The sequence below is a fragment of the Oncorhynchus mykiss genome, chromosome 10 (genome assembly GCF_013265735.2).
Source record: "Oncorhynchus mykiss isolate Arlee chromosome 10, USDA_OmykA_1.1, whole genome shotgun sequence".
Classification (NCBI taxonomy): domain Eukaryota; kingdom Metazoa; phylum Chordata; class Actinopteri; order Salmoniformes; family Salmonidae; genus Oncorhynchus; species Oncorhynchus mykiss.
The window spans coordinates 54,712,840-54,729,983 of record NC_048574.1 but is presented as its reverse complement, the minus strand read 5'-3'; the positions used below and the strand labels follow the sequence as shown (position 1 = coordinate 54,729,983).

General features: G+C 43.2%; 2 protein-coding genes and 1 non-coding gene across 4 annotated transcripts; 2 read left to right on the top strand and 1 right to left on the bottom strand.

Moving 5' to 3' along the window:
• Positions 1–3,704: 3,704 nt before the first annotated feature.
• On the bottom strand, positions 3,705–9,189 carry scpp1 (secretory calcium-binding phosphoprotein 1). Its single transcript, XM_021619091.2, has 9 exons — positions 9,002–9,189; positions 8,595–8,649; positions 8,408–8,458; positions 7,983–8,051; positions 7,741–7,770; positions 7,399–7,440; positions 6,168–6,218; positions 5,963–6,028; positions 3,705–4,801 (listed from the first exon to the last, which is right to left on the bottom strand). Exons 2-9 carry the CDS (start codon positions 8,646–8,648, stop codon positions 4,181–4,183), a joined length of 984 nt encoding a protein of 327 aa, XP_021474766.2. The 5' UTR covers position 8,649; positions 9,002–9,189; the 3' UTR covers positions 3,705–4,180.
• Positions 6,782–6,834, top strand: LOC118937069. Its single transcript, XR_005034466.1, has one exon. It is a non-coding gene; the product is annotated as a U7 small nuclear RNA (small nuclear RNA).
• Positions 9,190–12,324: 3,135 nt separating the features above from the next.
• Positions 12,325–13,655, top strand: LOC100135808 (gonadotropin alpha subunit). 2 transcript variants are annotated; one of them, XM_021617171.2, is made up of 4 exons: positions 12,325–12,430; positions 12,562–12,674; positions 12,916–13,091; positions 13,300–13,655. In XM_021617171.2, the coding sequence occupies exons 1-4, from the start codon at positions 12,339–12,341 to the stop codon at positions 13,375–13,377; spliced, it is 459 nt and encodes a 152-aa protein (XP_021472846.1). In that variant the 5' UTR covers positions 12,325–12,338; the 3' UTR covers positions 13,378–13,655.
• Positions 13,656–17,144: the final 3,489 nt, after the last annotated feature.

The following is a 17,144-nucleotide window of genomic DNA, read 5'->3' as shown; positions in this document are numbered from 1 at the left end:
TTCCCACTTGTGTTTCGTGAGTGTTTATTTTCTGTTCTGTGTTTGTATTTCACCGTTCAGGTCTGTTTTCGCTTCGTTCTCGTGTTTTGTTGTTTTTGTTCGAGTATTCATTTTCATTAAAAGAGAATATGAATACATACCACGCTGCATCTTGGTCCTCCTCCCTCTCTCCCAACGACGAACGTTACAGAAACACCCACCACCAAAGGACCAAGCAGCGTGGTAACAGGCAGCAGCAGCGCTCTCAGGACTCCTGGACATGGGAGGAGATTCTGGACGGCAAGGGACCCTGGGCACAGGCTGGAGAATATCGCCGCCCCAAGGCTGAGCTGGAGGCATCGAAAGCCGAGAGGCGGTGGTATGAGGAGGCAGCACGGCAGCACGGCTGGAAGCCCGAGAGGCAGCCCCAAACATTTCTTGGGGGGAGCCCATGGGGAGTGTGGCGAAGTCAGGTAGGAGACCTGCACCAACTTCCCGTGCTTACCGTGGAGAGAGAGGGACCGGGCAGGCACCGTGTTATGCCGTGAGGCGCACGGTGTCCCCGGTGCGCAGGCATAGCCCGGTGCGGTACATAGCAGCGCCTCGTATCGGCCAGGCTAGGTTGGGCATTGAGCCAGTTGCCATGAAGCCGGCTCAGCGCATCTGGTCTCCAGTGCATCTCCTCAGGCAGGGGTACATGGCACCAGCCCTATGCATGGTGTCCCCGGTTCACTAGCACAGCCCATGCTCCCCGTAGCCAGGCCAGTGCGGCGAGGTGGAATAGCCCGCACTGGCCTGGCTACGGGGAGCATTCAGACAGGTAGGGTTGGTCAGGCTCGGTGCTCGAGACCTGCAGTGCGCTTCCACGGTCCGGTCTATCCGGTGCCGCCTCCACGCACCAGCCCTCCGGTGGCAGCCCCTCGCACCAGGCTGTCTCTCTGTCTCCTCCCTACAGGTGCTCCCGCCTGTCTAGTGCTGCCAGAGTCTTCCGTCTGTCCTGAGCTATGCAGAGTCTCCCGTCTGTCCTGAGCTATGCAGAGTCTCCCGTCTGTCCTAAGCTGCCAGAGTCTCCCGTCTGTCCTGAGCTGCCAGAGTCTCCCGTCTGTCCTGAGCTGCCAGAGTCTCCCGTTTGTCCGGAGCTGCCAGAGTCGCCCGTTTGTCCGGAGCTGCCAGAGTCGCCCGTTTGTCCGGAGCTGCCAGAGTCTCCCGTCTGTCCGGAGCTGCCAGAGTCTCCCATCTGTCCGGAGCTGCCAGAGTCTCCCGTCTGTCCGGAGCTGCCAGAGTCTCCCGTCTGTCCGGAGCTGCCAGAGTCTCCCGTCTGTCCGGAGCTGCCAGAGTCTCCCGTCTGTCCGGAGCTGCCAGAGTCTCCCGTCTGTCCGGAGCTGCCAGAGTCTCCCGTCTGTCCGGAGCTGCCAGAGTCTCCCGTCTGCCAGGAGCTGCCAGAGCCGTCCGCCAGCCAGGAGCTGCCAGAGCCGTCCGCCAGCCAGGAGCTGCCAGAGCCGTCCGCCAGCCAGGAGCTGCCAGAGCCGTCCGTCAGCCAGGAGCTGCCAGAGCCGTCCGTCAGCCAGGAGCTGCCAGAGCCATCCGTCAGCCAGGAGCTGCCAGAGCCGTCCGTCAGCCAGGAGCTGCCAGAGCCGTCTGTCAGCCAGGAGCTTCCAGAGCCATCCGTCAGCCAGGAGCTGCCGGAATCGCCCGTCAATCTGGTGCTGCCGGAGTCGTCCTTCACTCCCGCCTGTCCGATGCTGCCGGAACCTCCTGTCCATTCGGGACCCATTGCTAGGGTCCCCAGTCCGAGGTCGGCGGCGAGGGTCGCCGCTTGATAGAGGCCACGGAGGTGGATGAGGAGGCGGACAAAGACTATGGTGGAGTGGGGTCCACGTCCCGCGCCAGAGCCGCCACCGCGGACAGACACCCACCCAGACCCTACCCTATAGATTCAGGTTTTGCAAGCCGGAGTCCGCACCTTTGGGGGGAGGGGGGGGGGGGGGGGGGGGGGGGGGGGGGGGGGTACTGGTGTCGTTAGTTGTCTCTGATTGAGAATCATACTTAGGTAGCCTTTTCCCACTTGTGTTTTGTGGGTGTTTATTTTCTGTTCTGTGTTTTTAATTCACCGTTCAGGACTGTTTTCGTTTCGTTCTCGTGTTTTGTTATTTTTGTTCGAGTATTCGTTTTCATTAAAAGAGAATATGAATGCTTACCACGCTGCACCTTGGTCCTCCTGTCTCTCTCCCAACTACGAACGTTACACCACCCTTTGCCCTTTGCACACTCTTGGTATTCTCTCAACCAGCTTCATGAGTTAGTCACCTGGAATGCATTTAAATTAACAGGTGTGCCTAGGTAAAAGTTCATTTGTGGAATGTTTTTCCTTCTTAATGCGTTTGTGCCAGTCAGTTATGTTGTGACAAGGTAGGGGTGGTATACAGAAGATAGCCCTAATTGGTAAAAGACCAAGTCCATATTATGGCAAGAACAACTCAAATAAGAGAAACGACAGTCCGTCATTACTTTAAGACATGAATGTCAGTCAATACGGAACATTTCAAGAACTTTGAAAGTTTCTTCAAGTACAGTCGCAAAAACCATCAAGCACTATGATGAAACTGGCTCTCATTAGGACCGCCACAGGAAAGGAAGACCCAGAGTTACCTCTGCTGCAGAGGATAAATTCATAAGAGTTACCAGCCTCAAGAGTTGTTGACGAAATAAATGCTTCACAGAGTTCAAGTAACAGACACATCTCAACATCAACTGTTCGGAGGAGACTGCGTGAATCTGGCCTTCATGGTCAAATTGCTGCAAAGAAACCACTACCAAAGGACACCAATAATAAGAAGAGACTTGCTTGGGCCAAGAAACACAAACAATGGACATTAGATCTGTCAAAATCTGTCCTGAGATATTTGGTTCCAACCGCTGTGTCTTTGTGAGATGCAGAGTAGGTGAATGGATGGTCTCTGCATGTGTGGTTCCCACCGTGAAACATGGAGGAGGAGGTGTGATGGTGTGGGGGTGCTTTGCTGGTGACACTGTCTGTGATTTATTTAGAATTCAAGGCACACTTAACCAGCATGGCTACCACAGCATTCTGCCACAATACACCATCCAATCTGGTTTTCACTTAGTGGGACTATCATTTGTTTTTCAACAGGACAATGACCCAACACACCTCCAGGCTGTGTAATGGCTATTTCACCAAGAAGGAGAGTGAGGGAGTGCTGCATCAGATGACCTGGCCTCCACAATCACCCGACCTCAACCCAATTGAGATGGTTTGGGAAGAGTTTGACAGTGGAGTGAAGGAAAAGCAACAAGCGCTCAGCATATGTGGGAACTCCTTCAAGACTGCTGGAAAAGCAATAGTCTTGAAGGAGTTCTCACAGTTGGTTGAGCGAATGCCAAGAGTGTGCAAAGCTGTCATCAAGGCAAGGTAGGGTACTTTGAAGAATCTAAAGTATAATTTAATTTGTTAAACACTTTTTGCAATGTAGAAAATAGTACAAATAAAGAAAAACCCTTGAATAAGTAGGTGTACATTTTTTTGACTGGTACTGTATATATATATTTGGGACCCATATGTATAATGTGTACTGTTCTTTATAAAAAAAAATAGATATTTGTTATATTTGACTGTGTAAAACCTAGCACTACTACCTATTTATCTGAGATTGAGGCAAATATATAGCATTTATCATGTTTTAGGGAAGACCCAGATGCAGACAGTGTCGAAGTAACAAAAGTTTATTACTAGAACAGGGGGCAGACAAAACAACAGGTCAAGGGGCAGGCAGAGGTCAGTAATCCAGATCAGAGTCGAACAACCCCATGCCATAATTAGATAGTGAAAAAACACATCCATCTCTATCATAATTTCTATAAACAATAAAATATAATTTACCAACATTTCTGAAAATGGATATATAGCATTTTGGAATTAAACTCTTCGTGAAAATGAGTGAAAAATGCAAATGGATAGGAAAAATATTTGCAACCATGACTTCAAACCATCTACTACAACACTTAAACCTATATTTCCAAGCAGTAGGCCGAACAGTTTATTTAAATGTTTATTTCATGCCAACGTCAAAACAAATCATAGAAGTCAATGTCATACTATATTACTTGATCTACACTGTACTCCCTCCCCTTGCTTCATTTGAAATGCATCCAACCTGATACAGTCAAACGGGGGATGTTAGCATTATCTCCGTAAACTCAACTCTCTATGCTCCTCTTCAGGCATGAGCAAATCATCCATTGGATAATGACCATCGTCACCTATATCTTGGATGAAATACTCCTCACTGTCACATGCAGTGCTGTGGACACCCTGCTGGCAGTCTGTAGCTTGGCTCTGGTGTCTCTCCTCACTCTCACTGGTATCACTCTCTTTACTGTCACTGGTATTGCTGCTATCACTGGTATCACTAGTGTCACTGCTCTCGCTACTTTCACTGCTTTCGCTACTATCGCTGGTATCCTTGATGTTACTTGTGTCTCTTATGTCAAAGTTAACAGTACTGACGTCACTGGTAACAGTACTGACATTACCAGTAACAGCACTGACGTCACTGGTATCAATGCTGACACTGGTCTCACTGAGAGAACCAGAGGCTTTGAGGAAGCTTTCTACCAATGCCAAGGCTGCATTGCTCTGAACTGTATCGCCAGGCTGGCTGTGGTTGGTTGTCAAAGTGGTGGGAGAGAGTGTGCTCTGTTTCACTGCCCCCTGATTAGTGGGTAGGTCCAGCTGCCCTTTGACCTCAAAGCTGCTGTTGTCCTCTGCACTCAAGACTCGGACGGCAAACACTCGGATCCAATTCTAGAGAAGTGGACAAGACACAGATGGGTGAAATAAAGGTTGGTTGTCGTCAGTTCATACAGAATGGTAATCCTTCATTTTAAATCAAATCAAACTTTGTTGATAACATGCACCGAATATGACTGTACAGTGAAATTTCTTGCTTCCCGAACCTTTCCCAACGATGCAGAGTTTCAAAAATAGCAACTAACACAAGCGGAATAAAATAAAATACACAAGAATGGAGCTACAGTGCATTCGGAAAGTATTCAGACCCCTTGACTTTTTCCACATTTTGTCACATTACAGTGTTATTATAACATTTATTAAGTCCATTTTTATCTCATCAATCTACACACAATAACCCATAATGACAAAGCAAAAACAGGTTTTTAGATTTTTTTGCAAATTTATAAAAAAACAACAACAGAAATATCACATTTACATAAGTCTTCAGACCCTTTACTCAGGACTTTGTTGAAGCATCTTTGGCAGCTATTACAGCCTCAAGTCGTTTTGAGTATGACGCTACAAGCTTGGCACACCTGTATTTGGGGAGTTTCTCACATTCTTCTCTGCAGATCCTCTCAAGCTCTGTCGGGTTGGATGGGAGCGTTGCTGCACAGCTATTTTCAGGTCTCTCCAGAGATGCTAGATCTGATTAAAGTCAGGGCTCTGGATGGGTCACTCAAGGACATTCAGAGACTTGTCCCGAAGCCACTCCTGTGTTGTCTTGGCTGTGTGCTTAAGGTTGTTGTCCTATTGGAAGGTGAACCTTCGCCCCAGTCTGAGGTCCTGAGTGCTCTGAAGCAGGTTTTCATCAAGGATTTCTCTGAACTGTGCTTCGTTCATGTTTCCCTCGATCCTGACGAGTCTCCCAGTCCCTGCCGCTGAAAAACATCCTCACAGCATGATGCTGCCACCACCATGCTTCACTGTAGGGATGGTGCCAGGTTTCCTCCAGATGTGACTGTCACGCCTTCTCCCGCTCACCCTCTCTGGCGCTCGAGGGCTTTTTTGTTGACTCGTAAGCACATACTGTATGTAGTAAGTGCTCTGTGCAGACTAAATATAAATGTCAAACTAAGATTTTGACAGGCTTAGCATTGTGTAAAAATGCGTTCTTATTATAAGTACATGACATAACAGGACACAGGATATTATGACAAGTGCAAGACGAACCTTTCGAACGTTTTCTTCACTGCCTTGGCTGTTGTCTCTTGTATCCCCAATAGCATTGGAGTCAGTCTGCTGAAACAAACCAACAGAAGATACAGTAAATGCAACCATTGTCATTTTCCCGACATGTTGTAAATTGATTGCATCTTTCTAATTTTATTGTTTTGATATGCAATCTGTGAAATGATGTAAATCTGAGGATCTTTACCCTGTCCTCCAGTGATTGGCTCTCACTCTCTAAAGAATGGCTCTCGGAAGACTGTGTGAAGGGGAACAGATTACAACAAAATGGACCAAGGAGGTATTTTTCAATGTATTTACTTTTGTATTCGACTAACAGCCCTAGTATTTGCACAACCAGAACAACTCACATTAAATACAATACTACAGTTTACTGTAGAATACTACAATACTTACTATAGAATTCTATAGTAAACTGTAGGATACTGTAGAATACTATACTACACACTGTAGTGTCCCTCAATCATTTCTAGTACTTACTATACAACATTGCAGTATACTGTAGAATACTATAGTAAATACTACAGTATTATCTGCAAAAAAAAGCTCCGTAGTAAATACTACAGTAATGTCTGCAAAAACACCACAATGTGCAAAATACTGCACTTTTTATATTACAGTATTTCATTTGCATTTACTCTGCCTATTCCCCTCACCTTATAGCAATTTATGCCACGCATAAGTGAGAAACCTACATGCCAAGTATAGAACATATATTGCGTTCTCTACAGGGTATAGAAAAGAGCAGAAGCTCTGAACTATCCGTTCAGACCCCAGTCCTACCTACGTACAGGTTATGGAAAATGTGCTCTTTTAGTATTTCTCCAGTAGGTTTCCTGAAGGAGAAAGCCTCCACTTCTATGTCAAAGATAATAAAACTAAAACACTATAGTAAATACTATATTAATATCCGCAAAAACACAACAGTAAATACTACAGTATACTACAGTCTGCAAAAACACTACATTAATTACTATAGTATATACTACAAATTTATTTTACTACACTGTTTGTACTATATTTTACTGTGAATACTACAGTATACTACAGTAAAAACTACAGTGAATAATATAGTATTTATACCATAGTATACTTAAGCAATAAGGCTCGGGGGGGTGTGGTATATGACCAATATAACACGGCTAAGGGGTGTTCTTATGCAGGATGCGACTCGGAGTGGCTAGATACAGCCCTTAGCCGTGGTATAATGGCCATGTACTATAAACCCCGAGGTGTCTTATTCCTATTATAAACTTGTTACCAACGTATTTAGAGCAGTAAAAATATATGTTTTGTCATACTCTGCTATACCACGGCTGTCAGCCAATCAGCATTCAGGGCTCGAACCACCCAGTTAATAATACAGTATTTTTTGGGAAGGATAATACTGGAGTAGGAATACTGTTGTTGTCACTCACCTCTGAATTGGATTCCAATGATTCGGACTCAGACTCTGAACTCTGAAACGCAATTTAACACAGATTGAACATTAAAGATTAGAGCCACTTGATAAAGGAGAACAGGGGCGTCTGTATCAAGCGTATGTATCAAGCGTCTCAGAGTATGCTGATCTATGATCAGTTTTGTCTTGTAGATCCTAATGAATAAGGTTACATGGACAATGGGGACCTGATCCTAGATCAGCACTACTGCTTTGAAACGCTGTGTAAATACGCCCCCAGATATATTTAGGCATTGCTTGTAATGTCAATACTTTTGAGCAGAAAATAATGAGCCTTTTTTTTAAAAGATGAACTTACTTGGTCCTCTGAGGTACTTTCTTCAGAGCTCTATAAGAAAAGAGATGTGGGTTATTATAAACATTTATATGTATTACAAATAACAAGCATAGTACATTTATGTCTTATTCGTGCAAGTAATTATAAAGTGTAACGGATATGTGTTAGATAAAGAGCTATTCTGATTTTCGCCAATGCACTTACAATTGTATGTGTTACATTCTACACCTGTTGACATTTTAATATTATTCCATTCAACCCACCTTGAGCTCTGAAGTGTCACTTTGATGCGGAGATTGTGAGGCGGATGAACTTAACCTTTGCGTTTGAGTCTGAAACACAATGCCAGCAGAAAACCGCAATGCATTTAATTGTGTGCCAGCATCAACAATCATCATGCTTATTTAAAATCTTAACAAGTCCACCATTGCCCAAAAAACTCATTGTAGGGATAAATATGGGTGTATACAGTGCAATGACCTCTACCTCGACTACAATCTAAACTTGAGGTTTGGCACAGGAGTGAGGAACTACCGTAACTGTCAGCTTTTCTGACTTGGACTGTGGTGGAGGTTGTCAACGTGATTGCAGTCAACAGGCTTGCGTTTGTGTGCATTTTTCAGACCCACACCCCAACACAACAATCAAACTGCAGATACTTTTGATTGCTTCTTTTGATAGCACTTACCATGTTTGATGATTCCAGTTCGCTCTGCTCCAAAATAGCTTTGTACAGAATCTGTCAAAAGAAACAAATACAGTAGGAGAACACAAAATAATACAAAAGTCTGATGTGTTAAATCTATATCAACTCATCATTTACATTTTATTGTGAATAAATTAAGATTGTTCAATAAAAAAACAAGGGTACTTACTGGGTTGGCATAAACCGCCCCAACCAAGCAAAAAATCACTACTGTAATCTTCATTCTACAATGAACACAGAATATTAACATGGTTGATTATAGTAACTGTGGATTGATGCATTAGGCCTGCTGGAATTATTTTTTGTATTTCTAATAACATGTATCAAGCATCTGAATAAAACCATCAATAGTTTGTCCTAGATGTGCTGTTAAAAGAAAAGCATAAAAATGTTGCCAACCCAAACAAGTGAGACAGTTGCAGTTCAATTAATTTCCCACATGCAGATTTTTCATTTACATTTTATGTACTATAGCTATATCCAATCTATATACTACAACTATATACACTTTAGTGTATAAATTCTGTGCTAAACCTGTGTATTGTGTATGTGTTGAAATCAACCATGGTTCTTTACCTTTTCCCCAGTTCCACCAGAATCAGATGTTTGTAGCTGTAATCCCAACTCTGCCAATAGTCCGTGTACTGTGTAGTAGTTTGGAACGCCAGGCACTACTATCCCACTGGATGTTGAGACAATAAGAGAGGGATTAAGTGGATGTGGTGAGTTGAGGAGACAGACAGGGCTATATACTAACCAGAACCCTCAATTAACATGATCGCCTCACTTCCTCCCAGCCAACTCAGCTTCACCACACGTTTTGTGAAAGTGTATGGGTGCCGGATACCGAACGCACACACACCACACGTGATTACAAGAGCATGACCACATCAGCCACACCATCTCCTCCACCTTCAGGGCCTTCTACAGCTCCATGGCCTCATCTTCATTTTCTACTACAGGATCTTCATCGCGGCCTGCACCTTGTACCACAAACAGAGCCAGCACCACAATTACCTCAGTAGCTACCGCGTCACACAAATGCTTCACTAGGACTGCTTTCGATGGCTATGTCTGGACTGATTGTTAATCGGCAAGTAAACAATGTATTAAAGATGCTATGGCAACATTTTGGGGGAATAAAAGCGTTTTTCATTTGTACTTAGAAAATTGTAGATTGCCTTTATCCAGAGCGGTATTAGAGAAGAGTATAATAACAGATCATTTACAGAATGTTACCAGTGGTGTAGTGGAGGGTAAATGCACACAAATGCTGTTCATATGCAAATTATTTTGAACATGCGTGTGCCTACCTTTTGCAGAAAAATGCATTGAAAGTAAAGTGAACATTACTTTACTCACACTGACTGGCGGTCAGTGTTGACCCACATATTTTTAGTTGAGAATGCATTTAGTTGACAATATGGCTTTCATCTTTTCGTCTTTTTGTTAATGAAAACATCAATAAAAAAACACCGTTGCAATTAGTCTTAATGTTTTACAGTAGGCTATACAATTGCCATTTTGAATGGAGAAATACAATTACACTAAGAGTGCAGGATTGAAGAGCAGTTATTGCTCATGACATGGTTGCACCATAAGCCTTTAAATCTCTGAGATTTCATGTACCATCCTCCATGCATATTGAGTTACACCTGCCTGGGTCTAGTCTCCAATGCAACCAAGGTTAAAAATTGTAAAACATAGGTAAACGGAAAGATAAAAAGATACTGTGGTGTAGCTGTTCTTACACTGATCAAAAAATATAAACTTTTTTATAAAATTTTGTTTTTATATTTATTAAGGATCCCCATTAGCTGCTGCCAAGGCTGCAGCTACTCTTTCTGGCGTCCAGCAACATTAAGACAGTTATATACAGTTTAAAATATTACATGACATGACATTTCCTACCACTTCACCAAATACATTTAGTGTGTTTCCTCAGGCCACTCCTCCACTATCACATATTTACATATTTACAATACAACATCTCATGTGTGTAGAGTGTGTGTCTTATCATGTATAAAGTGTTGGTCCCATGTTTCTTGAGCTAAAATAAACAATCCCTGAAAACGTCCATACCACAAAAAAACGTTTTTCAAAAGAATTTGGTGAACACGTTTGTTTGCATCACTGTTAGTGAGCATTTCTCCTTTGTGAAAATAATCCATCCACCTGACAGATTTCTGCATAGTGTACCTTTAATTTAGAGTACACATTCATTAGCATACCTCTCATTTAATTGAGGATACACCGACTCATTAATGTTATTACATGAATATAAACATATCATTGATCTGCATCTCTGAGGGAAATACACGACATGACCACCACATAATATGGAGTTGGTCCTCCTTGTTGTTATAACAAGCTCTACTCTTCTGGGAAAGCTTTCCACTAGATGTTGGAACATTGCTGCGAGGACTTGCTTCCATTCAGCCACAAGAGCATTAGTGAGGTCAGGCACTGATGTTGGGCAATTAGGCCCGGCTCGCAGTCGGCGTTCCAATTCATCCCCAAAGGTGTTGAGGTCAGGGCTCTGTGCAGGCCAGTCAAGTTCTTCCACGCCGATTTCAACAAACCATTTCTGTATGGACCTCGGTTTGTGCAAGGAGGCACTGGCATAATGAAACAGGAAAGGGCCTTTCCCAAACTATTTCCACAAAGTTGCCTAGAATGTCATTGTATGCTGTAGCTTTAAGATTTCCCTTCTCTGGAACCATGAAAAACAGCCCCAGACCATTATTCCTCCTCCACCAATCTTTACAGTTGGCACTATGCATTGAGGCAGGTAGCGTTCTCCTGGCATTCGCCAAACCCATATTCGTCTGTCAGACTGCCAGATGGTGAGGCGTGATTAATCACTCCAGAAAACGCGTTTCCACTGCTCCAGAGTCCAATGACGGCGAGGTTTACACCACTCGACAATGAAAACCCGTTTTATGAAGCTCCCAAAAAACAGTTTTCGTGCTAACGTTGCGTCCAGAGGCAGTTTGGAACTGGGTAGTGAGTGTTTCAACTGAGGACAGATTATTTTTACGCGCTACTCACTTCAGCACTTGGCGGTCCCGTTCTGTGAGCTCCTAGACAATTCCGCTTCACAATAACACAACTTACAGTTGACCGGGGCAGCTCTAGCATGGCAGAAATTTGACGAACTGACTTGTTGGAAAGGTGGCATCCTATGATGATGCCATGTTGAAAGTCACTGAGCTTTTCAGTAAGGCCGTTCTACTGCCATTGTTTGTCTATGGAGATTGCATTGAAGTGTGCTCAATTTTATACACCTGTCAGCAACAGGTGTGGCTGAAATAGCCGAATCCACTAGTTGGAAGAGGTGTCCACATACCATTGGCCATGTAGTGTATCTGTTTGGATCTCTGAGAGGATAGTATTATTTCATATACCGTATTCATTGCTTGCACTCATGTTAGCACTGCCCCAGATGATAATAAAGCATGGCCTGGGACTAGTCCTCATGGTTTATATAAGAAACCCCATTTATTTAATGTGAAATATTTCACTTTTCTGTGTAGCTTACATATTTACTTATTTTTGGGAGATATAATTCAGCATGGAAAGATGGATCAGATATTCAAAGTATTAAACTTGTCTTTAGATGTATTGATTTACAAAGCAAAAGACCATGAACATAAGTTAAACTAATGAACCAATGACCTTGCCTTGCCTTCTGCATGACATAACAGCAGTTACCTAGCAACATCCCACCTGTTTAAGGGATTAGAAGCTTCCATCCATAGTCAGGATGGAAGGATGGAAGCGTGTTTTGACTTTCGACCATGTGTGCAGTTCCTTTTTTCATTTAAAGGATTAGAGCAGGTAGTCAAGTGGCCAATGCCTCACAGATATCACTGATAAGGTTGGAGGGTTTTACTTAATCCCAGTCGAGCACATGGGCAGAGGTATAAAAGTTAATGGAGGGAGCAATAGGGTCTACACACTGAACACTGACCAGGCTTCCACCAAGATACACAACATACGCAGGTAATGCTTTTCCCATTCACTGTGTTGTGTTTCCAATGTATTGTTTCACTGCTGTGTTTTGTGTTTATGAGTTTTCAACTTCTGAGATGACTATGCTGGTTTTGAATGGTTTTATTCATGTTTCCTGTCAGGATATTGCCACCCGTCACTAAAATGTGCTTGTTGAAATCAACTGGACTATTCCTCATCCTGTCCGCACTTCTAGTCATCGCAGACTCTTATCCAAACAGTGACAAGACAAACAGTAAGTTTTACATTTCAATAACTGTTTTTGTTGATGGTTTATATGTTCTGGGAACAAAATTAGCAGTGAGTTCTGTTGTCATTACAGAGAGAGAGAGAATATAAATTGGTATACTACCTCCTTAGTCCCAAACGGTGTGTTTACAAGGAAGAGAGCCACACATTGGTGATGAATAGTGCACCAAGCTTAAGATCAGACTATTCAATAGATTCTCAATGAATGTATGTCATTATCTTCACAGTGGGCTGTGAGGAATGCACACTGAAGCCGAACACAATCTTCCCCAACATCATGCAGTGTACAGGCTGTTGCTTCTCCAGAGCTTATCCAACCCCACTACGGTCAAAGCAAACCATGCTGGTTCCCAAGAACATCACCTCTGAAGCCACATGCTGCGTTGCAAAAGAAGGGGAAAGGGTAAGACAATATTTAGCTAATAAAGTAGTTGGGAATGATATTCTCTACCACCGAAAGTTTGATCATCTGACCTGACGACATTCCTAGCGTAACGCACATAACGTCTAAACGTATCATTTAACAACAACTCCAATTAACCTGAATTATTTTATTTTATTTTAAACCGTCTCTCTTTCACTTGATTCTTTCTCTCCTTCTCCTCTCTCAGGTCACCACCAAGGATGGCTTCCCGGTGACGAACCACACAGAGTGTCACTGCAGCACCTGCTATTACCATAAATCATAAACTGTCTGTATGGGCTGGAAATCTCCTTGTTTTAGAAGTAAAAGCTTGGCAACAGATCATATATTTTGCACAACTTATTCCTGAAGTTCCTTGTGTTTTAAGAGAAATCACATATTAGGAAATCATTGTGATCCACAAAATATAATATTCTACGGATAATATTTATAGTGCTCTTATGGTAGCAATGATATAAAGTTGTACTCCTGTACTGTGTTAATCAGTGTAGACTTTACTGTATGAATTGAATACTGATTAAAATGCCAATTAACATGATTGCATCACTTCCTCCTAGCCAACTCAGCTTCATCACTATATTGGTGTCGGATGCTGAATGCACACACACACACACACACACACACACACACACACACACACACACACACACACACACACACACACACACACACACACACACACACACACACACACACACAGGCACGCACACACACAAACACATGCATGCTTCCAAGAGTTACTCCATTCAGTCTTTCTTCTTCCACCTCCTCCCCCTCACTGACTTAAGTCAATATAATTTAGGATGCTAAACTATAGGGTGGGCAGCTTCTTGTAAAAACAAGCGTGCCCACTCCTGGAACGGAAGACGGAAGGTCAAATAAGAACATGTCTCCTTTCTGTGAAACTATTCCATTTCCTCAAAGAAATACAGTAAATACACACTGAACATACATAGATCATCATTCCAGCCATGAGCCTGTCCTCCTCATTTCTCCCATCACTGGCCTGCACTGGTTGTAAGTGAGTGAAAATGTAACTTTCAGTCAGTGTAGATGAGAGGGTGGATTATACGTTCATACTTGTTGTTAAGATGAGGATACCAAAATCATTATACATATCTCAACATTTTTGGACAGACAATTTTACTTTAAGTGTATTGTTTTCTTTCTGAATGTCGGTAGTACATTATTTAACGCATATAATATGAGTCATACACAGTAACATGATGGATATGAGTGGAATTCTTATGCTATAAACATAGCACAGTCGGTCTAAATGCTGACTACAGTCACTTTCCTCTAGAAGCTCATGTAATAAATTGTTTCCTGGATATCCATATTTGGCTCATCCTAAATTGGCCTATGGAATTCCATGTGTGTGGGGAGGGGACTGATTCTCAGAACAGTGCACTATTCTGGGAGAGAGCCTTTTGTCTCTCACCACACCATGGGTGTGTGTTTGTGGGTGTTCAAGCATATGTTTGTGTGTGTATGGGTGTGCACGTGCATGCATGCATGTGTGTGTCTGGCTGTGGCTTGTGTAGGCAATGTGGTTTAGTTTAGGGTGGAGGTGGGGGGGGCTGTAACATGTGGCTGAAGGCAAAAAACCCACAGCTCACAAAATCTATTTTATTTTGGTCTCTTTGGTAAACAACCTAATTAAACATTTTAGCTAAACATGTCGGCACATACCCTTTGGAAACAGTTCTCTTATTGTAAGAATCCATTTTTACCCATGTAGATTACCTGTATTGACCAACCCCATTTTGAGAGAAATCAATTTTATATTTTTTACAGGCCCCAAAACTATCACATATTGATAGTTGCCACTATCACCAAATGAAGATTGCACAAAACTAATTACTGAATTATATTAAATGGAATGTAAGGAAACTTTCTTAGCTGACCCACTTACTTTCAGGGTGACTGAGGAACTTGATACATATGGACATCTAGTGGTGCAAAGTGGCAACATCAACACTTCATCCTCGCTATATGAGCCATGTTATAATTCCCTGGTGTGATGCATAGGGTGTTTGCCTTTCACTTTTAGCGACCTGGTTTGCTTTCCTGTCCAGCTGTTTGCTACTTTGGCGTCAGAGTGGGATGCGCCTTCCCTGTTCGGAAAGGGCAGTGTAGCAATCTTTGCTATATTAGCCACGTTAGAATTCTCACAAATTGAGTTAACCCTATTGGCGTGATGTATAGGGAGTTTGCCTTTCACGCCAGCTACCCGTGTTCACTCTCCTGCTCCGCTGTTGGTTAAAGTAGGTGTAATACATGAGTTGAAACAAGAGAACAACAACCAGCATAAAGCGGAAGTCCAGCTGTTCCATTGTTAATCTTCAATAGAATGACGTAATACAATTGTTATACGGAATCAATTAGACAAACCTACAATTACACCATACTCGCAAAGTCTAGGCTCTCTATGTTCTAAAAGTTAGGGATCCAACAAGGGTTCTTCTAAGATCCTAGATGTTTCTCGAAGAACCTTAGGGTTCTTGGCTCTGAAAATTGCCACCAAAAGGTTATTCTTGGCCACAATAGGGACACAGCCCCATCTGTCTCAGGCGATATCACTCTGCCGCGGGGAGGTGTGTGACCCCTATCTCCATGGGTTCAGTTGGGGATGGTACGAGTTGGTCTACATTAGGCCCGGTGGCGATGGTCAGGCAAGTAGTCGCATCAGCGATGGTCAGGTAAGGCCTGATGACAACGGTCAGGTGAGAAGTCGTGGCGGCGACAGTCAGGTGTGGGTTGACAATGGCAATCAGCTGAGGGTTTACGACGGTAATCAGGTGCGGGCCGACCGCAGTGGTCAGGTGAGTAGTTGCGGTGGCGACAGTCAGGTATGAGCTGATGATGGTGATCAGATGTAGGCTGACCGTAACGGTCAGGTAAGTAGACTCGACTGTCAGGTGTGGGTTGACAATGGCGATCAGTGTAGGCTGACCGCAGCGGTTAGTTGAAGGCTGATGTTTTCGATCAGGTGTAGGCTGATCCCAAGGTTTAAATGAGCTGTTCTCTTATCACGCTGCCTTTGTGACTGCAGTTTATCATCTCTGGTTGTCACCAGCTGTTCCGATCTCTAGGGGGGCCGGTGAGTTGGCAATCGATGAAGGTGAGGCTCCATCCTCACTGTTGTGGGTCAGCCTGGGAAGACACTGTTGGGGATCCATTTAAGCGGTTGAATTTAGCTCTTCCGATAGCTCCAGTATCTCCCATGTCAACTCCACAGTTTCCTCTCCTATCAGCTTCAGGCACGTTATGACTGTTTTGAAAGAAGAACCGGTTTCTCTCTCATCTTGTAGGGTAGCTGCAGCTGGTCTTGTTGTGAGAGTAATTAGTTCAACTTACAGCAACCACCACACCATGTATGTTCAAAACATGAGGAAGCAGTAGTTCCAGTTCATGGTTTCATGAAGATCCACACACACACACACACATACAACACCACTCTCTCTGATATTAATTGTGGTTCTGTAAAGAAAAGTGAATTTAGGCTCTAGCACAGTACTGGAAAAATATGCCTATTTGCATGTTAACAAACTATGTGGAGCCAAACACATGCTTGATGCACAGAGAAACAATAGAGCAATGTAGAAACATCTACACATTATAAAACATAAGCATGAGCGATCTGCAACCGAAAATAACCTAGCACCACAGACAAATGCTAATCGCTGATAAGCATGCTAAATAGTAATGCATTCTGGATGACAATGCTAATGCTAATGATAGCTAGCAAGTTTAACACAAATGGTACATATTTACAACAGACACCATTTAGCTCCAAACAACAAGACATCAAGATTTTGGAATTTACATTTAGCTGCACATACAATAAAACATCAGTAATAACAACATATTCCTAAGGAGATAGAAAAAGCAGGAGAGTAAAACCGGTTGGTCAGAATGGAAACTACAGACTGCCTGAAGCCCTGCTTGGTCGGATTTTACACTTAAGTCCCAGGAAAAAAATGCTTATAAAAATGAGCTTATAAAAATGATGAATAAAATGTTGACAGT